Below are 21,335 nucleotides of genomic sequence, written 5' to 3'. Positions count from 1 at the left end.
AAACACTTAAATGTGCACCCTTACTCGCTCAATATACCGACCATGACGCTAAATTGTGAGTTATGTAAGTACGTGTAAGGTGTGTTATGAAACGGAACCGGTGATGGCCAGTACTTCAAAGTTGGCGCTGAGCCAAACGCAATTAGCGTCAATAGAACCACTATGTGATTAAGGGTGCAAGCAAATCCAAACATCTACGTGGGTTGGTCTGACAAATCCTTAGTACAATTTGATCAAATGTAGAATTACTACAGCTTCTGCTTGGACATCAACAAGTAGCAAGCAATTGTTTAACTCCAATGGAAAAAAACACATCATTCGCTGACACTGGGAACACCGAGGTAGGTTGGATTGCAAGGTGTGCCTGCAGGACTAAATGTGCACTTCCAATAATGCCTTGCACACTGCCACTCCCATATTACTGTATTATTGTTCATAGTAGCGATGCTATAGTTTACAGTCTTGATTGGTTTCTGGTTGGTCTGTTTTCACGATACAGCTTTTCTCCAAACGAGAGCTCTCATCACGTTTTAATCTCACAAGATCTCATGTAATGAGATGTTTTTCACCTTAAATTGCGTTTTTTTTTTTCATAATGGCCTGCCTCCCCTAACCACACGTCACTGAATCATTTACTTACTACATTGTATACAATTTGGTGTGCTCAGTGAATAATTGTTAGGCAATTGTTAGACATACCCTGAAATGAATAGTTTTGGGCACAAATGGTGATTTGACTCTGTTTACATGGGGCCAAGGACAATTATTTCTGTTGGCCATGGACATATGGGGTAGTTAGTCAACCAATTACAAGCAGGTGCCTGTGTCCTAGATCTTGAAGGATAATAGAGGCAGTAATTATTATGTGTTCATTTTAATGGGGTTTTATTGACAAGCATCGTTGCAGTTTCCAGCCTTCGCCCCCGTTTGCAAATGCTTGTGAAATCAGGTTTGCAACTCAATTACGTTTGACATTGCCTTTCCCTTCATGAATACATAAAAAAGGAAAGGATGGCAGGAATAATCAGTGTGTCAGTACGCACAACTCTTTTTCGGAAACTCATTAAAATACTAGGAAATTTAAAAACATCAGTGGTGTACTTGACATTTCTTATTTAAATTTCAAACTTTTTGAAACCATCATTACTATACAGTAAGATCATATTTCATTAGACATTTTATTCTGTTCGGCAGGGAAACTTTACATAGTTCTACTGTCTCATATTGCATATGGGCGCCATTGAGAGGACCCATTGAATAAGTTATATTCAATGGGTCAAATATGGTTCCTTGAGACTTTAAGGTCAATCAAGACAGGTCATGGCTGTTGGCAAGTAGCCGTATGTTACTCATGCTGTTGCACCTCAATAATAATGCTCCAATGCATGCCTCTTTCAGTTTGATTATCTTCCTTTAAGCATAGCCAGTGTACAGGCATGTGCACTACATCAAAACGCTGACAAATTGAGATAGGAATGGTTAGTCACATGATTCGGTTAGCACATATCTTGTGTGCTCCTTGTCCAAGGGCACTGATGTAATGGTAAGATGCAGAGCTTGGCTGTACAATGATGGTGTCAATGTCACCTGAAGCTTTGCTTAGTTGTTAGCAATGTGTGTTGCGTGTCCACACTCCTGGCCTGGCATCCTTGATTGTAGTATAGTGCAGGCATCATTAGAGTGAATGACATGTCATCCTAAAGTGCCACTTTAAAACCTGCTGTGGCTAATGATGTGTTGATAAAAGTTGCAAGTGTGTATGAGTGCATGCACAGACACATTGACTGCATGGCCGGCGCATCTGGGGTGTTGTTTTTGACGTGTATCCATTTAGTTTAGTAATAAAGACATTGTCCATTAACTTCCTAATATGATTTTAATCTATTCCAACCCCTCCGGAAAAGGTCAAAATATAAGAATAGCAAACATAATGACCAAATCATGTAGCATGAAATCCATGTGATATCACACTAGATTGAATGTCGACACTAAACACACTTTGAAAAATTACATTTAATCGCAATTTTTAATAAAGGTGAAGTGGCTGCGCTCTTTGCGGTATGTGTTATGCCAGTTGTTGATGTCGAGCAACAAGGCAAGTTTGATTTGATAGTAGTCTGCAAGAGACTCCCTCTTTAATAGAATAGAACAGACATCTCTGTCTGGAGTGTGCATGTTTTCCACATGCTCCAGCTTCCTCCCTAATCCCAAAAACATGCAGAGATGCAGTACTATCTATCTTGAAGTAGCTGTACGAACAGGAGCACAAACTACAGGAGGGAATTCATAACATACATAGAGAGCATAGGAATTTGAACAGGTCGAGAAAAGAGCTTCAAAAAGTGCATCATGGGACAACTCCGAGCAGTTTACGGAAGGAAGGAATGGAAGGAATGACCAAGGATATGCCTGAGTCACCCCTAACTAAAGGCTTTATCAAAAAGGAAGATTTTAAGTCTACTTTTGAACATGGAGAGGGTGTCTGCCCAGACAGAGTCACGAAGATGGTTTAACAGCATAGCAGCCTGACTGTATGCTTTTTGACATTCTGAGAAACACAAGTAAATGGGAACTCTGGGAGCTGAGTGACCACTACATCTACACATCCAAACATTTTCTTCACCCCCAGAGACCCCTAATATTTCACAAATACACACCTTGGCCCCTTGGTTCTGCATGGTGTGATGTGTAGCAGCAATTCCGCAAAGTTGCGTGGGTCCATGCAAATATATGACATGTAGTGACCTGGTTTTCTCTCTCCAACTCCTGGAAAAGGGTGTTACAGTATACTGCCCAATCATCCCGTGTACCCACCATCTCCTCGTTCTTGGCTCGTGTTTGTGCTGTCGCGCACAAATTTGTGACGTATAGCTTCGTGGTGCTCCTCAAAGTTGTAAGTGGAAATTTAGGAGACTAAATCTTTGCGGAGGGATTGCCATTTTCACAGTGAGAAACTTATGATGTGTTCCAAAATATGTGACCCTCTCCAACTAAGCTATGTGACAAACAAACGTCATTGGTATGCACAATGTACAGATAGTGCGCAGTTCTTGCAACCTTCATACGAAACCCGCACAGAACGAACGGTCAGTACGTTTATTGCAATTTAGTTGCAGTGTGTTGGTGTGTTGTAAGGACTACACTTTAAAGAATTTAGAATTTGTAAATTGGCCCGTAAATTAACAGCAATTGCTTACAGTGTAGTTTTTCAGCATCAGCCAGTAGCATGAAATTTGAATTTTGTGTGATGTTACCCAAGTCAGAGCTTAAAGCTTTTACCTTATACTAACTAGTCCGTAAGGGCAAAAAACGTTGAGAACTCCTGACTGTGTGTGACGCTGTGGTGCAAGTCTGGACCCCAGATGCAGAGGCAGGAGATAGGTGACATGTAACACAGTCTTTTATTAGGTCTGCTCAAAACTTAAAACGTTGGCACCATGAGATAAAAGACACGAGCGGCTGGGCAGGAGCCGGTGGCTACTGGATGCACCAAACTACTAGGTTACAAAGCTAAAGTATAACTTGAAGCACATGTGTGATGCAGAGGAGTTGGAGGAATAATTCTGTGTCTCACAGCTGCCGGCCATCAGCATAAGTAGGACTAGTGAGCCATCAGCATCAGGTGTGCCCAGTAGCTCCGCCTCCAACCGGGACCAAGGGATCTGGGCAGAAATAAAACACAGAGAAGGCAGAGACACAGAAACAAGAGAGCATGGAACATGACACTCACAATGCAAACAGCAAAAAGTACAAGTAGTAAGTTTTATTTATGTCTTAAATGTCTTATTTTCTCTGATTATACATATTACATTGGGTAACACAGTCATCCCTCGCTACATCATGGTTCGAATATCGCTCCCTCACTCTATTGAGTTTTTTCAAAAATTTATTAATAAATTATCGCTGCTTGGTGGTTGACCTTGGCCTACTATTCCATGTGGGAATGGTACGTTTTTGCCTGCTTATTTTGGCCTTCTTCCTCACTCAGTTTCAAACCCATTCTTCCAAGTGTTGCTACAATAGCAAATACAAAAAGAAGAGTCAGTCCGGATACTACATCTGGTCACCTTCGTGGGAGATCAGACTGGTGATTTTTGGTGGACAGCTCATTAAGTGCATGGTGTCGTATTCAGTGGCGGACTTAGCAATTTTGGGGCCTAAGGCGAACACAGCCAGGGGCCCTCTTCATATGTTCTTTTAACACAAAATAGCAGGAAAGGCAGCCTCAAAGGCCCCCATCGATATACAACCTTGCACTAAATTAATACAGGTTGAACATAATGAGAGAATGATGTTTCAGATATATAACCAGTGTCAAAATGCCAGGTATCTATTTTGGAAAAAAAACAACCCAGACATCATCACAACAGATGTGTGCGTGCGTGCGTGCGTGTGTGTGTTTCAGCGAGAAAGAGACTGTGTGTATGTATTGAGGGTGAAGCTGAACAATTACAATGTAACAAAAGCAGTTACTAAACAATATATGCCAGCAGTCATAACTATACACAGTGTCAGGAGGAAGGCATGGAAATGGGGAGAAATCAGTTGTTTGCAAAGATGATGTACAGTATGTGTGTGAGACAGAAACAGAAACAGGGGAAAGTTTATGTAAAAAAAAATACTGTGAAGCAACTAAGGTGTAGAGTGCTTCAAAGTATGTATGTCTAAATAATTACCATTTCATTAATACAGTCTCACACTCATTACATGCATCCCGGTAGCAGACTGGAACTCGACTCACAATCCGCGGTAGTTAGCGCCGGCTCTTTGACATTTATTCTACCGATACCGTAAAGAATCTTGAGACCTTCGACAATGAGGCAATATTTTTTTTTCGTCCTCTTGCCGTTTCCCCTTCTCAAACCCGCTCTGGTAAATTCGCTTCATTTTAAGCAGCTTCACACTTAGCTTCTCACAAAGGCGCATTGCCGCCATCATCATGGAACAGTCCATTATAGTGTGGACTATATATACAGTATAGGGGTGCTGCTGGTAGTGGTGGCCCTGACCTGTGCTGGTTGGGGCGGGGGCAGCTGGTTGGGAGCCCCCTACTGTTTGGGGGCCTAAGGCAATTGCCTACTTTGGCTTAATGGTAGGTCCACCCCTGGTCGTATTGGTCAGCTCGCAGTGCAACATACATTATATGAATTATAACAGCATACAATTTCAAGACTATGGTTTCTTGTTTATTATTGTGTGTGTGGTCTCTCGCTTTTCCAAAATCTGTTAAGATTTTCCAAATGTGTTTATCCTGTTTAAGAGTCTGGGCATTTGTGCATGTTTGGGAGAGAAACCAACAAAAACAACTATTAGCTGGACACGAGCATGCACGTGTGTGTATGAGATGGGAATACTAAATACACTAACTATAGTGGAAAGCCCTGCGGCCACTGTCAAAATGATCTCCCTATAGTGCCGGGGTGAGTTAGACTCACCATTGCTCACAGCTTGGATGAACCATCATACCTCAACAAACTTATCGTTTTCTTTACCTACATAAATAAATACTATAACAACCATGAAATAAAACTGAGGAAGTTTATCATGGAGCCCCTGTCTTCCCTCCTCTACCATTTTCCAGCATTGCCAAACCCAGTTGCCAGGATACCACTTCTCTAACGCAGAGTCCTAATTGTTTTGACTGAGTTACAAGCTGCTTAATAAAGGCACCTTGTACTATGTTGTGATTCAAGTCATGTGCAAGCTCAGCCAACCAATTTGACTTGGGGGGTTTGGTTGGCTGTGCAAATGCTGAGAGATTATTTTTTAAGTCTAAACAGTTGCACATACTGTAAACAGGTATTTCAGTTTGGTCATATAGTCATAGCCATGAGAGGAAGAAAACAAGATAGTGTTCCCTCGCTACATTGCGGTTCACCTTTCACAGATTTTTTAAGTGCAATTTTGCATTTTTTTAACAGCATATGTATTAGAGCGATCTATTGGTGCTCTGTTGTGTGTCTTATTGTATTTACTATCAGTACCAGTAAAGGGTGTTGTATACTCATGTGAGAGTTAAATGTTTCACCCTCACCTCTCAGCCTGCTGAATATAGAGGCACAAGTCCTGATTGGCAAAAGGAGAACCCGCCCACTGTGTTTTGCGTTCTGATTGGCTGTAGACCATTGTCAGTCAATCTCTTTCGTGCAGCACTGCCATGTTTCTTGTTTGCTAGCTATCATAGTTGTAAGATCGCTAGGGCGCCATTATGGAATACTGTAATTGAATCTTCAGTTCCTGGAGGACTACGAGGAGGAGTAAAATACTACAACAGGAGCAATATGTTTTAACAAGGAAACAAAAACGCTACAGCCAAACGACGCATGTCAGAGAAGTGAATACCTGAGTCACTTAGTTTCTTGTGTCCAAGAGATTGATCCTTTAAAATTCAAATGAAATTTTACTTTGAGAGTGTTTGAACAAGAGAGAAATGTGAGAAAATCTTCATGCCTGGCTGAGAAAAGTGTATAAAGTGTATTGTGAGTTTTACAGCCTGAAAACAAATGATTGCAAAAAAAGTAAAGTTGTTGGTTTCACTTATTGCGGGCTTTTGGGAACCTATCCCCCGCGATAAATGAGGTAACGCTGTATACCATATTTATATAAATGTGTTCTCAACAGTGAAACTTTCAAGACCAATACTATCTTTGTAGTTTTGTCATGACAAAAACAGAAACCTTTCAGACACTATATTTTCCTGAAATACTTCCTACTCTGCCTTGATATTATCAGTAGTGCTTATAAGAATTTTTACATTTACCAACCATATTCTACGAGCATACTTTATGTCTGTGTGAATAACCCAAGAGGTGTTAAAGGTGAATGTAACCATGCAACTATAACGAGTAATCGTTAGGGATAATGCCGAATATGAATATCAAACGAGTATATCTCGTTATTATCCGTTACCGTTATGTATTCATTCTTCACGCTCTGTGATTGGCCAGTCACACACAGCGACCGCCTCTCCTGAGACAGCCTGTGCAGGCTGAAGCCACAAAGTAGCTGAGCGGTGGCTCATTCAGGTACACGGTGCAATTGGCAAGATGAAAACGGCTCCTGTGGCGTTGCCCACTGCCTCCACTTTATTAGATTTTCCTCAGCTCGCTTCCATTTTGGTTTGTATCTAAAAAACTTGTTTTGTAAAGTACGCGGTGCATTTGATAAGACAGCACTGTGCAGGCTTGTCTTGCGTCAGTCACTTATGCAATTCAATTGGGGTAATGTGACCGCTATTTTCCTTGAAATGTAGTTTTGTCTTATTCCATAAAGTCCTCATAAAACACGTGTGCTACCTACAATATAAGAATTTTGTTCATTTTCAGTTGGCTGTAACCTGCATTGACTGGCCACAACATATGGTACACCTGCACAGTACAGAGCAGCATCAAACATTCTGCCTGTATGGCTATCATACTACATTATATACATTAGCGTGGTAAAACATTACACCCCTCTCGTGTTCATTTCATTGTTTGTACAGTCAAACCTTTTATTATTTATGTGAAATTTGGTCCGTTTTCTTTTAAATGTAAAGTAGGTACCAAGTTTATTGTGCATTATTTAAACAATAAGCTGATGTGCAGGGTTTCATTACATTTTGTTTTCATATGAGCTAGTCTGCTAGATACACTTTAAGGCAAATTGAGGTTCGGGTCTGCGCTGTGAAAAAAATCGCATAAATTGACCTTATTCAATTTTAATTGACGACCACTGTACTAGACAGTCATTATTCAAACTGAAATTTTCTTCTATCTGAAAAAACATTATCTTTTAAAACTAATGACTTAAACGGGATGTTTGTGAGTGAAAACAGTGGCGTTAGGTGTTAGGGTGGTCCTCTACCAACCAGAAGGTTGCTGGTTCGTCCTCCATCCTTCCACAACTATGTCAAAGTATCCGTGGGCAAGATACTGAACCCCCGGATGGTCCTGATATTGCGTCATCAGTAGGTGAATGTGGTAACAGTGTCAAAGCGTTTTGAGTACCTTGAAGGTAGAAAAGCACTATAGAAGTAAAAGTCTATTTCCCATTTTGCGGGGGAATTATGGGAATAATTGAATATTTCCATTAGCAACCATATGATCTCATATTAATTAGATTATTATTAGCTTTCGTAGTATTATTTATTCTTTGCTGAAAGTGAATAATTTTCCGTGTGCATAAAAAGACATCCATGCAAGACTAATGCAACTTTGACCACCACTTAGTATTTTAACTCGAGACGGGGAATTATTAGAGATCTTGCTGCATAAAAATATTTTTGGGAAACCGCAATCGCACATGGGGAATCAATAAAATCTTTTTCAGGATTACTCAAGTTTTGATTTTAATCTGTGCATGATGCTGTGTTTTCGTTCATGGATCATGATGATTTTATATGGACGACACCATCTGTCTGTTGTTCTGCCTCCTGGAAAAGTCCGAAGTGAGGTTTTTTGCTTTGCCTCATCTTTGGTAACATCACTCTTTTGTCTGCTAAATCAGAACTAAATTACCCAAAGTTGTAGTGAGGTGGCTCGCATTGTTGTGTCGATAATCATTCCAAATTAACTTGGCAGGGCCAGCTCAACCCGCTTTAACACGATGGACCAAAAGCATCAGGATTTGGCCACCCTTGTGTGATTCTGGTTGTTTGCTAATGGGTTCTGATTTTGCTCAAATACCGTAGTGTACCGTACTGATGGTGAGCCAGTTGTCACTACAGTGTGCAAAAGAAAGATTGGCCATGCTATAAAAGAAGATATTGTATATTTCCGTTTGCAGCTGCTAATATTGAGAAGGGACACTGCAAATGAGCAGTAACATCTACAACTTCTGACAGAATAGTGAGAATGTTTCATATGCTTTGTCATGCTTGCATGCTGTGGGCTATGAACTAGTAAAAACAAATAACTTAAGCAGCAGTCTGTAGTTGTTGTTGCATTAAAAAGAAATGGATGTACTATAAAGTATAGTGTTGCTATATCTATATTGCAGAATAAAGTTTGCATAAATAATACCGGGAAGGATAATCACAATTAATACAAAATATTGCTTATTATGGTCAGATGTGTCAGACTGATGTAATTTGTTTTCCCCTTTTAACAAAGTGATAATATTACATTTTGATTCTGATCAAGCAGTGCAAATGCATACCCCCTGTTAATTAAAGCAACCATATGTGATATTTTACCTTAATAGAAAAATGCATATGCATATGGTGACTTCAGATCATCTGTTTCAGTGGTCTATAATATTGATCTATCTTGAGTTGGTGTTAACGATACTATTTACAGCAGGTGTACAGATTGTACGACACTGACAAGTAGAGTTGCAGTTAATGTTTAACATGTCCTTCATCCATCACTTATTGACTTCTTTCAAAATATATCAATACAAGGAAATTAAACTTTACAAACCTACAGGGGACTCCTGGAGCATAAAAATGTTAGCTACTACTACTACTAGGGCTGCAGCTATCGAATATTTTAGTAATATCTGAAAATTCCTTTCATTAATTTGATAAAACAGATTTTTGCTTGATTAAAGCGCAATTATAAATACACAAGAGAAAATAAAAAAAAAAGAATTGTTTTCATTTTTTTAGATAATTAACAGTTTTATTTTTTAAATTCACATTGTGCATAGAAACAAACTGTATTTATCCACCATGCTCAGTGGGCACGTCTTGGACTGTCATGATTGGGACTACATAATGGTGCTTTGTAGATGCATGTATCTATCCGAGACTGTAATTATTAACCTGAAAAGGAGAGAAATAATAATTAGTTAACTGACATTCCAAAGACTAAATTACATATTACATTATGATGATGGCCGTGCAGTTATGAACACTAAACATAGACCGGCTGACTAGTAAAAAGATTTTAATTTTTTGCAGTGATGTTTGATCTTACTGTTTCCATCTTAACTCACAGCATGTTTTTGCAGATTAAATAAACCCAGTATGAAGTCATGCCATTGTAATAAACTAGTAACACAATCGAAAGTATTCATAATTAAGATAAAGCTAGCCCTCCACATGGCTGCGGTTATCTTAGTAATTTAAATTAGAAATAACATTTATCTCATTGATTCGCGCCACTTTAACTTTACCTTGTCTCAGGTCTTTCCATTCTGTGTGTCTTCAGAGGAGATGCTGCAACATCAAAGATGTGCTGTTGTGGTATGTAAGTGCTGTGTTAAAACAAATATACGTCATGGTGTTTAACTTGCTGTTTTGTCTAAAATGCTCCCTGAGTTTTGACATTTTCCCCTCTGTTTTTTAAATTTTGATTTCCTTGTCCTTGTTCGCCTTGTCATTTTCTCTCCCCTCTTCAAACTTTCCGCTACTTCAACTAAACATTTGTTTCCTTCTTCTTACTCTGCGTGGGTGACATAAGCATGTTGGTGATGTAAGCGATTCCTCGAGGGAGAAAAAACATCCTCGATTATTTTTTGTACTCAAGTGTCACGCATGGAGCGTGGTGACGAGCAAGTGAATCACAAGATGCAAGGGCGAGACAACTCCATGTAAAGTTAATGTTTTAATATACAGTCTTTGATTAGGCACACAAAAGTACAGGTGTCACCGCAGAGTGTGACAGTTTCCTCCCTCCCTCCAACTCAACAGACGCCACCTGGTGGACTCCCAGGCTTGTCAGGGAACTTACGGTAGAAGTCGTAAAGAAGGGTAGACTCGAAGATGGATGACCAAGGGACCCAAGAACGATCCTCGGGACATAACCCTCCCAGTCAATGAGACACTGAACACACTTGGCCCGCCTCCTGGTGACCAAGATGGCCTTACCTGTAAAGGTGGGATGGCCATCCACCAACCGGGGAGGAGGAGGCACGGGAAGAGGAGAGAGGTCATTAGTCAACACAGGCTTCACATGGGACACAGAGAAACAGCGCAGGTCCTGAGGGATGGGGGAAGTTTGAGTTTGGCCGACACAGTATTTACCATTTGCTTTCCCTTGAAAGGTCCAATGTACCTGGGGGCCAGCTTCTTAGAGTCCACAGCAAGAGAAAGGTCACAAGATGACAACCATATCTTCTGTCCTGGCTGATATTCCGGTGCAGGCTTGTGACGACGGTCAGCCAGTCTTTGGTTGCGCTTAGCGGTGTGGGATAAGGCAGCCTGAGTGTCCCGCCAAACCCAGTGGCCGTGGTGATGGGGGGTGGCCACCGACGACACTGTAGAACCTGACTCCTGGGAGGGGAACAAGGGAGGCTGGAAACTGAAACTACATGAAAAGGAGACAGTCCCGTTGAAGCACACACCAGGGTATTATGTGCATATTCCACCCAGGGTAGATCCTGAGACCAGGACGTAGGATGCTGGTGAGAGACACACCTTAATGCTGACTCCATACTTTGGTTAGCCCGCTTTGTCTGGCCGTTGGACTGGGGGCGGTAGCCCCGAGGAAAGACTGACAGCGGCTCCCAAGGACTTGCAAAAGGTCTTCCACGTTGATGAAGAGAACTGTGGACCTCTGTCCGAAACCACATCAAGGGGTACGCCATGAAGCCGAACCACATGCTGGACCAGGAGTCTGGCAGTCTCCAAGGAAGACGGAAGCTGGTGGAGAGGGATGAAGTAAGTAAATTTTGAAAATCTGTCCACAATGGTGAGTATTGTAGTGAACCCTCTCGATGCCGGCAGACCGGTGACGAAGTCAGTAAGTCTAATTTGGTAAAAATAGTGGTGTTATGGAGCGGCATGAAAGCAGAGTCCAGGAGGGGCAGAGGATACTTGTTGTCGACCGTGACCTTATTAAGGACGTGAAAATAGGCCATAAGGAGCCGTTTTATTTCTTAATTTAAAAAACCCTATCGCCAAGGGAGAAGAAGAGGGTCGAATGTGGCCGGCGGCGAGCGAGGTGGCAATGTACACCTCATTTGTTCCGGTTGAGACATGTTATAAAGACGGGAAAAGGGAAGCAGTGAACCCGGTAAAAGAATGGCACAGTCATAGAGACGGTGCCATGGTGCGATCCTTACAAAAAACCTTGCTGAGGGAGTGGTACTCTTCAGGAACCAAGGAGAGATCAGGTGAGACAGGTGAGGAGGAAATGGAAAGACTGATGGGAGGTGCAGCTGAACGTAAACAGAGAGAATGACAAAAAATACTCCCGTTGGCAATTTTAAATGTGGACCAATCAACAGATGGGCTATGACAGTGCAGCCAACGAGGACCCAGGATGACAGGAGCAGAAAGTGGAGGCATAATGAAAAAACTAACAGACTTGTGATGATTACCAGAAAGTAATAGAGAAAGCGGGCTTTGCCGCGTGACCGAAGCTAGGTGGCATCCGTCAAGCGACGGAACATTTTTGCACCTCTCCACAAGCACAGTAGGGATATTTAATTGTTCTACAAGTCAACAATCTATGAAGTTCTCGTCAGTGCCAGTCAATGAGAGCGCAAATAGAAGACCCTCCCCCACTTCCCAAGACAGCGTACCTTCAATTTGAAGATGACCCATGGAAGATGTGGTGGGAGGGAGATGAGGTGCGGTATGTCCATCTGAAAAGAACTGTGGTCCGCTGCTCTGCAGTAAAGACACAGCTGGAGACGCGTGCAGCGGGTCCTCTGCGCGAGCGAAAGCCAGTTGGCTCCCAGCTGCACCGGCACCACCTCCCCGGCGATCTCTGACGAGGACTCAGACGAGTGAGGTGGCGGAAGAAGAAGAAACTCCTGGCTGCTAGGAGACGGTCGACTTCCAGAATGAAGTGGATCCACCGCGCGCTGACGGGCGTGCTCCCGAGCGCACTCCCGCAGGAGATCTGTGAGCATCTGTGGGCAAACTGAAGTTGCTCCTGCTCTGCGGGATCCATGATGTGTGGTGGGATTATTCTGTCACACGTGGAGAGTCGTGACGAGCAGGTGAATCTCAGTCTCAAGGGTGTTTTAATATCAGTGATGTCCGATGTTGGCATTTTTGCCGATATGCTGATATTGTCCAACTCTCAATTTCCTTTGTGCGAGGACAAGAGGGAGACAATACAGAGAGAGACAAGAACAACAGCAACAACAGCAATTGCAATGACAATAACAAAACAACAGAAAGACTACATCGGCAAATGTCTGTGACAGCCATAAAGACCACAATGGAGAGGACAAAATAATATCAGCAGCCACAGTGATAATGCTGAATTGAAACAGTCGTACATATTAGTGGTAATAGTAATATTAAAAATATTAACCATGATAGTGAACAGAATGACAATAACTGTAATGCACACAATTGTAATAACTATAATCATATTGACGACATCACCATCACTCTAATAAAACCAACAAGTAGTAACACCCTGCATAAATCAGTGAGTTATGTGGGGAAGTACGTATGTACTGTGAGTGTGTATATGTATGCATGTACAGGTATCCCTGTGTTTGTGTGCATGTCTTCATGTATATAAACGTACATAAATGTGCACGTATGTGTGAACATGTAATTGTCACTGAGAATGTATGAACACTGCCAGGCCGAGCCCCACCACCACAGAGCCACTGGCAGAGGGGCAACCCCGACCAGAAACAGGGCACCAACAGGCCAGAGGACAGCCAATCCCCGAGGCTGGTGAGAGATCACACCCCACAAGGGCAGAGGACCACCGAGGGCCACACACCAGTGGGCCCAGAGTTGCCCCCGCCAACCGGAAAGGAGCCCGCCCACTATACCCCCAGGGAGCGGGGCCCAACCCGCCCCAGGACACCACATGCCCGACCCCCGACACAGGAAAGCCCTGCCCAGAAGGAGGTATCGCCTTCCCACCCCATGGAGGCCCAGGCGCCCCCACGGAGCAAACCCTTGTGAACTCCCATAACAAAAAAAAATTAAAACTGGGTAATAAATGAAATAAATAAATGAAATAAAGAAACAAATGCACTCACACTCACACACACACACACACCGTGGCCAGCCCCACGACACCAGGAAGCCGTGTCGCGACACCCCGCCAAGGGCACCCGAGGCATAGCGGAGTGGGATCCTGGGGTCCCAGACCCACAACCCAAATCTCGAGCTGCAGAGAACACAGACCGCGAGGGAGCAAGAAAAAACCAGCAACCCCACACCCCACCCCTACGGCAGGACGACACCAGCAAGGCAGACAAAGGAGCAGGTGAGGGAGAACGGCAGCAAATGAGCAAGCAGGTAAAAGAATGGACGAGCAGCAAGGCAACCCACCACACGGCGCCAGCCGACACCCGCGAGACAGCAAATCCCCAGAGAGGGAGTGCTGCGCCCCCAAGCAGCGGGGAGGCCGAGCACCAGAGCCAAGAAGGCAAGACCAGCAGCAGACCAGCTGCCAGACCACACCAGCCACCGGAAGCCAGACCACACCCCCGTAACACCCTGGAGGCAGACAGCCACCAGCCCGGAAACAGAGGAGACCAGCCAGATATCAGCAAACAGCGGGGACCGCCCGCCCCGCTTGTTTGATTTCCAATTGATGGTTTTCTTGGCTATGCTGCACGCAGTGATGAGAAGTTGTTTTTGGTTGTTTCTACATTGATTGTGGAGAGATCACCCAACAAGCATAATGAAGGTAGGATCTCCCTCACTCCATGCCAGAAATTATTCATGGGAGCACAGGCCCACATGGAATATAAGTAGTCATTTACTCTATGGTCTAATCAGTGTACACTGCTGTTAGAGTGAGTCAAACCCATTCTAAACATTCTCTGTCCTGTGTAATGTACTCTATGAAGGATTTTCAACTGAACCAACTGTAGGTTAGGATTTTTCATTAACCAGGAAGCATTGAGAGACATTTGCTTCCAGAATTCTGGGTCGCAGCTTGTAGATAAATTTGAGTTCCATTTGGAGATTGGAACGATGACTGTGTTGTCATTTTTTTAAAGTAGAATATATAGTTTGGATAATGTTTAGAGGCAGATATTTTTAAAAATTGGTCAATGGTGGGATTGCTTTCCCATGATATATTACTGAAACCTGCTCTAATTATAGATTTTATTTGTATGTATTCAAGACATTTGTTATGGTTTATTGCATACTGGTTTGGTTTGGTTTGGTTTGGTTTAGTTTATTTGAACATGAAGGTTACAATGGAATACATCTCATGAATCATTCTTTGACAGTTCCACATGTCCAAAAGGAGTAGGAAGAAGCAAAGCTTATTTAATCCTACCCCCCCATCCATTCTACATCTAGTACAGTACATGTAGTTCACTTCCTGCATTCCATGTTTTCTGTGATAGTCAGGATAATACATAATAGATAACGGTAAGACAGCCCTCCCAAAAAAAAAAAAAAATTATATATATATATATATATATATATATATATATATATATACACATATACATTAATAATAATAATAATAATAATAATAATAATGATGATGATAATAATAACAATAATTAATAAATAAATAACTTTTTTTTATAAACAAAAAAAACAAAAACATAACAAACCTGACAGAACAATCAAGACTCTTCTGCCTTGTATTTAGCAAACATCAACTGTTTGTATTGTTTTTTGAATTTGCTCATCTCTGTACATTGTTTTAGTTCTTTACTCAATCCGTTCCATAATTTAATTCCACACATGGAAATGCTGTGGGTTTTCAGCGTAGTTCTCGCGTATAAATGTTTTAAGTTTAATTTTCCTCTAAGATCATATTTCTCCTCTCTGAGAAATACTGTATGAGGTTTTTGGGTAACGAGTTGTTATTAACTTTAAACATTATTCTAGCGATTTGAAAGTGTACTAAATCTGCAAATTTTAATATCTGCGATTTTAAAAATAGAGGGTTTATATGTTCTCTATACTTGGCATTGTGAATGATCCTTACAGATCTTTTTTGCAGTACAGTGAGTGAGTGAAGATTGCTTTTGTAATTATTACCCCACATCTCCACACAATACGTTAGATATGGTAATACTAAGGAACAGAGTGTGGAGTGATTTTTGGTCAAGAACATATTTTGCTTTATTCAATATAGAGATATTTCTCGCCACCTTTTGTTGTATATATTTAATATGAGATTTCCAACTCATTTTTTCATCTATTACAACCCCAAGGAATTTATATTCTTCCACTTTTTCAATATCCACTCCATTAATTTGTATTTGGTCGTACGTATCCTTTCTGCTATTACCGAATAGCATTATTTTAGTTTTACTTAAATTCAGGGATAATCTGTTCCTGTCAAACCATGATTTTAATATGACCATTTAATCCTTAACCTTTTTAATGAGTTCTTGTGTGCTTTCACCAGAACAGAAAGCGGTGGTATCATCGGCAAATAATACCAATTTTAAGTCCTTTGTTACTTTACAAATGTCGTTGATGTACAAATTAAACAGTTTTGGTCCCAGTATGGACCCCTGGGGTACTCCACACGTGGTGTATAAACTCACAGATGTGTATTCTCCTAGCTTTACAAATTGTTTCCTCTTTGCTAGGTAGCTTTTAACCCAATTCAAAACTAATCCTCTAATTCCGTACCTTTCTAATTTTGAAATTAAGATATTGTGATTAATTGTATCGAAGGCTTTTGTCAGATCCATGAATACAGCTGCTGCGCATCTACTATTGTCTATAGCAGTAGTGATTTCCTCCGTGATTTCGATCAGTGCCATAGAAGTTGAAATGTTGGCTCTGTATCCATATTGACTGCTAGCAAATAATTCATTCTTATTAAGTACTATTAAGTATTAAGTTCTTATTAAGTATGACCTCAGTACGCAGTACTGAGGTCATTAAATGAGACAAAGTTGTTTCCTTTTATGATATTTTTCATGGAATTTCCTTTTCCTTTTTGTGCCATGTCGGCAAATACAATGGTTTCTTTTTAAGCAAGATGTCAGGATTATTCCAGATGGGAGTGTATTGGCAAGGAGTGAGCGAGGACCTAGTTATTTTTTTTTAATTCCCACTATGCTGTGAGAGTGGTGCTTATATTTATACATTTAAAACAAATATTTTTTTGAGGATTTGGCTAATGAGGACCAAGTTAAAAATGGGGATTTCTTGGCTAAGTGATTATTCAATATGTAGCCATAAATAATCCAATGGGTTAGGTTTGATCTATTTTAAAGATATACTGTAGCCTGTTTGCAAGGAAGTAGTTGGAGAAATTTGGGAGTTGGGCTTGTTTTTCCAAAGAAATTTATTTATATATGAATCTAATGCCTTGAACCATGTTAAAGAGGGTTTGGTGGGGATCATGGAAAACAGATAAAAAACCCTTGGTAAGATCATCATTTTCATGGTGGATACTCTGCCCATAAGTGAGATGGGCAAGGTTCTCCAACGCACAAGATCATCCAGATCAGGTCTGACAGGTTGGAGGAAATGTTAATACCCAAATACTTTATGTTCCCTGAACACAGTAGTATGTGCTCTGGAAACCAAAATTAATGGGCAATACTGTGGATTTAGACCAGTTAATGTAGTAGTCTGAGAAGGTGCTAAAATTGTTGATGAGTGAGATAGATTCGCCAGCATAAAGGCTTATCTTATGATGAACATTTATTGTGTGGAACCCTTTAATATTTACATGTTGTCAAATTGCGGCAGTCCAATGAAGATAGGAAACAGTGAGGGAGAGAGTGGACAACCTTGCCTAGTACTTCTTTGCAAAGTAAATTCTGGAGAGATCTGATTATTGGTCCGAACAGAGGCCTTCGGGGTGCTATATAGTATTTTGATCCATGTTCTAAATGAGTCTCCAAAGCCAAATTTTTGTATGGTTGCGAGGAGAAATTTCCAGTTTACTTTATCAAATGCTTTTTCAGAATCTAATGAGACAGTTGTGGTTTCTGAATTATGGATGATAGAATGATCAATCAGATTGATTAAACAGTGTACATTGCTAGTTGAGAGTCTCCCCTTGATAAATCCTGATTGATCAGGGTGTATAAAATGGGGGGTAACTTTTTCCAGTCTTCTAGCTAATACTTTGCATATTATTTTAAGATCTGCATTAATTAGTGAAATTGGATGATAACTGGAAGGTAGTGTTTGGTCCTAATCCGGTTTCAGCAGGAGACTGATTATGGCAGAGTTCATGTTTTGGGGCAGGCGTGCACTTTCTGTAATTTCCAAAACCATTCTAAGAAATATTGGGGCTAGTAATGACCAGAATGCTTTATAAAATTCAGCAGACCCGTCAGGTCCTGGTGCTTTCTTATTTGGCGTCCACTGTATAGCATCATGAAGTTCTGTTAATTAAATCTAAGTTTGTCACCTGTTCTTTATTTAATTTGGGTAATCTTATGGTATTGAGAAATGGTTCAATGTTTGGGAGAGATGGGTTAATCTGAGGTGTATATACATTTTATATATACAGTCCCTAAAGACAGAATTAATTTGCTCCGGGAAGTGAGCGATTACCTCTGATTACCTCTCCTCAAATGAATGAGATAGAGCTTTTTTCCTTTTTAAGTTTTAGTTGGTTAGCTAAGTATTTTTAGTTGGTTGGCTAAGTATTTTAGTTGGTTAGAGAATTATTTACTATACTTACTATACACAATTTGGCTTAGGCTGTGACATTTGTTTTAAAAGTCAAGAGTACCCATTTACATATTTTTGATCATCAAAAAGTCCAGGGAAGATAATCAACTGTCATAATTTATTACATTTCTTAAAAGTGAAATTATATCCTACATACTTTTTATTTTGTACTTACTTTTTATCGTTATGTGTTTGAAAGGCTTAATGTTGGACTTAACATTTGAAGCCGTCGTATGAGTTGATGTGGTCCAACACTCGTGTAAATCTGATAAAAAATTGAAGAGGAAGAAGTAATCTACCTAACAAGGCATAAAAAAATGGATGGATGGAATAGAAGGAGCGAGCTAGCTAGCTTGCTGCTAGCTTTCACTACGCAATACTTACCAGAAACGCAATCGGTTCTGCGCATGTGCAGAACGTGTTTTTTCGGCAGTCACATGTTAGGCATGTGCAATGTAAACCATCCATCGATCTATTTTACGGCAGCAATATACGACCCGCGCACTCCCAAAACATTATTAAGATTTGAGAAATTACAAAATAATCTTTTTTTTCTTGTATCATATCCATGGTGTACGTGGATAATTTATAAGCCCTCATTTCTTGGTTCTTAGTCTTGGTTGGATTTTATGTTTTATGATATAGATATCGACCGATATTATATTTTTTATGACAATATCGGGCCGATAATATCGGTGGGCCGATATTATGGGACTTCCCTATTTAATATAGTTGATTAGGCAAACAAAAATTGAAACAGAGGACGACAATGCACATTACAGTCCGAGCTGCACCACGGATATGAGGGAACAATTGATGGGCACAAAAGAGTAGCAAAACACTACCTGAAAGTCAGGCGGCCTACTGGATGAGCAGTTAGTTTGGCAGGAGGCAAACAGATGTCTTGGAAGACGAGGTAGAATGAAGCGTGGCCAGAAGCGTCCAAACAAAGGAATAATCCCTTTGCTGCCGCAGCTGAGGTGAATAAGAAGAGGAGTTGATGGAAGGCAGCTGAACAACCACTAACAATACAGAAAAATAAGAAAGAGGCAAACAGGTGTCACTGCAGAGCATGACGCAAGGTACTCAAATTACGTGAGGAATCATTTCATCCCTAAATACTACTAATACTTTCAAGACTGATTATCGATTGTTGCTTTTTGTTGCCAGACAACCTATAAACATGTGATGAACACTATGCATAGTCTTATCCTTGGCTTCTGTGAGGAATTCTATTCAGTTTTGTAAATGATTTTTGCACAATACCACAACTTTAGTGGGTGATTTTTCACAGATGAGGAAGAAGCTATATAGCAAGAGATCACTAACAATAGTGGCTATCTCAAATACTGACTCAAACACTGTGTCCACCAAGTGTTTGAGGAGAGATTTTATTGATGATGTTGACGACATCGTGGCCAAAACACTTGATCAGGATGCACCGAATTGGAGTTGCGCATACATTTCCTAGCCAAGCTCTAATGGGTACAGTTCTCCTCAACCAATCTGCTTTCAGGGATGACTTCTCCAGTCAAGCACACAACAGATTATGAATGATACCTAGAAAAGACATACAGTACGTAGCTGACATAAACTGTGAAATCACTACATTTTTCTGCAGTGTGACATTTAGAACTGATGTGTTAATAACGTGCAGCATATCCAGTGCATAGAAACTACAGAACTGACAGTTTAGCTAATGACTTTAATGTTTATGAGTTAACAAAAGGATAATTTCTGCTTAGATGAGAAATAAATCTGTATATTTTTCTGTGCCAGTGAAAAATTGCTTCCAGTTTAGATTTGTCAGTTATCAGTTGCATTGGGAGGCAAGAGTGTGCGCTGCATGCAAATCACCAGGATGCCACTGCCTGGGCTCCAAGGAATGGTAATGTGAGCATTTATTTTGAATGCAATTCAGATTTGAGAGAAGCCCACACAAGCATAAACTCACACCTAGTGAGGTGAGGGCTGTCATTCAGATGCATCTAAACCAATCAGCATCTGACAGGATTGGAAACTTTGCCCTTGCAAAGTCAGGTCCTACTGTATGTCTCTCTCAGGTAGATTTGCAAAAATGTTTTCTTATAATTTATTTTGCCCTAAGAGACAGCTCATTTCAATAATGGTACATAGGTTTTCTGCAAGCCATCCTAACACTATTTTGAATTGATCATATCTGCAAATTACACAGATATTTGAGATACCTTTTGATTTCATTCCTTGCTTGACTTTTTTTCATTTCCTTTACCTCCATTGAAATACAACCATTACCATTATCATTACTTTTGGGGGAAGCTGGAGCCTAGTCCAGCTTATATTTTGTGAGGCACACCATGGACTGCTCACCAGTTAATCATGAAGAAAACACGATGGGAACTAAAGTTACTTAAAATTATTTGTATTGTAATATCCGGGCAGTGTGTGCGTGGGCTTACCATTATGCCTTCGTGTCGAACGTCACCGTGAGTGAGATAGTGGTTCGAGTTGATTACCCTCTGTTCTTTTGTGCTGTGTGGGTGAGTGTTTGCTAAGCTGTTATTAGTAAATAAACTCCCTTAAGCAAGTTAAGTTTGCCTCTGACCATTTCCTGTATGACTCAAGCTCACCACAGAATGTTTTGTTATTATAAATTACATGACCAGAAAACCCTATGAATAAACACAAGAAGAGGAGCCACGCCTCTCTTGGGCATTGGACACTCAGGCCTCTCCCTGGATGCAGGCCCGGGGGAGGGTCTTGCAGGCCAGCGCCTGGTGTTCGGGCCTTCACCCATGAGGCTCGGCCGGGCCCAGCCCAAAGAAGCCACACGGGATCTCCCCCCTGTAGACCCACCACCTGCAGGGGCAACCATAAGGGT

The 21,335-nt window shown here is 41.0% G+C and overlaps 2 protein-coding genes across 2 annotated transcripts; one reads left to right on the top strand and one right to left on the bottom strand.

Annotated features, from left to right (window-relative positions):
* Positions 1-10,555: 10,555 nt before the first annotated feature.
* LOC129179010 (uncharacterized) lies at positions 10,556-12,563 on the bottom strand. The gene is made up of 4 exons (XM_054771782.1): positions 12,451-12,563; positions 11,342-11,566; positions 10,949-11,231; positions 10,556-10,792 (listed from the first exon to the last, which is right to left on the bottom strand). The coding sequence occupies exons 2-4, from the start codon at positions 11,524-11,526 to the stop codon at positions 10,652-10,654; spliced, it is 609 nt and encodes a 202-aa protein (XP_054627757.1). The 5' UTR covers positions 11,527-11,566; positions 12,451-12,563; the 3' UTR covers positions 10,556-10,651.
* An 898-nt stretch (positions 12,564-13,461) lies between these two features.
* On the top strand, positions 13,462-14,434 carry LOC129178547 (basic salivary proline-rich protein 1-like). The gene is made up of 2 exons (XM_054770875.1): positions 13,462-13,803; positions 13,955-14,434. Exons 1-2 carry the CDS (start codon positions 13,462-13,464, stop codon positions 14,432-14,434), a joined length of 822 nt encoding a protein of 273 aa, XP_054626850.1.
* The last annotated feature ends 6,901 nt before the right edge of the window (positions 14,435-21,335 follow it).

This window comes from Dunckerocampus dactyliophorus, chromosome 3, assembly GCF_027744805.1.
Source record: "Dunckerocampus dactyliophorus isolate RoL2022-P2 chromosome 3, RoL_Ddac_1.1, whole genome shotgun sequence".
NCBI classification, from domain to species: Eukaryota; Metazoa; Chordata; class Actinopteri; order Syngnathiformes; family Syngnathidae; genus Dunckerocampus; species Dunckerocampus dactyliophorus.
The sequence above is the reverse complement of the archived record's forward strand: the minus strand, read 5'-3'. Positions and strand labels throughout refer to the sequence as shown.

Bases quoted from the DNA above. Each gene is read 5' to 3' on its own strand.
- LOC129179010 (XM_054771782.1), bottom strand. From the start codon at position 11,526: ATGTGGTTCGGCTTCATGGCGTACCCCTTGATGTGGTTTCGGACAGAG. The intron at 11,232-11,341 runs GTGTGTCTCTCA...CTTTTCATGTAG, and splicing joins AGTATGGAGTCAGCATTAAG to TTTCAGTTTCCAGCCTCCCT. The intron at 10,793-10,948 runs GTAAATACTGTG...CCACCTTTACAG, and splicing joins CTTTCAAGGGAAAGCAAATG to GTAAGGCCATCTTGGTCACC.
- LOC129178547 (XM_054770875.1), top strand. From the start codon at position 13,462: ATGAACACTGCCAGGCCGAGCCCCACCACCACAGAGCCACTGGCAGAG. The intron at 13,804-13,954 runs GTGAACTCCCAT...CACCCCGCCAAG, and splicing joins CCCCCACGGAGCAAACCCTT to GGCACCCGAGGCATAGCGGA.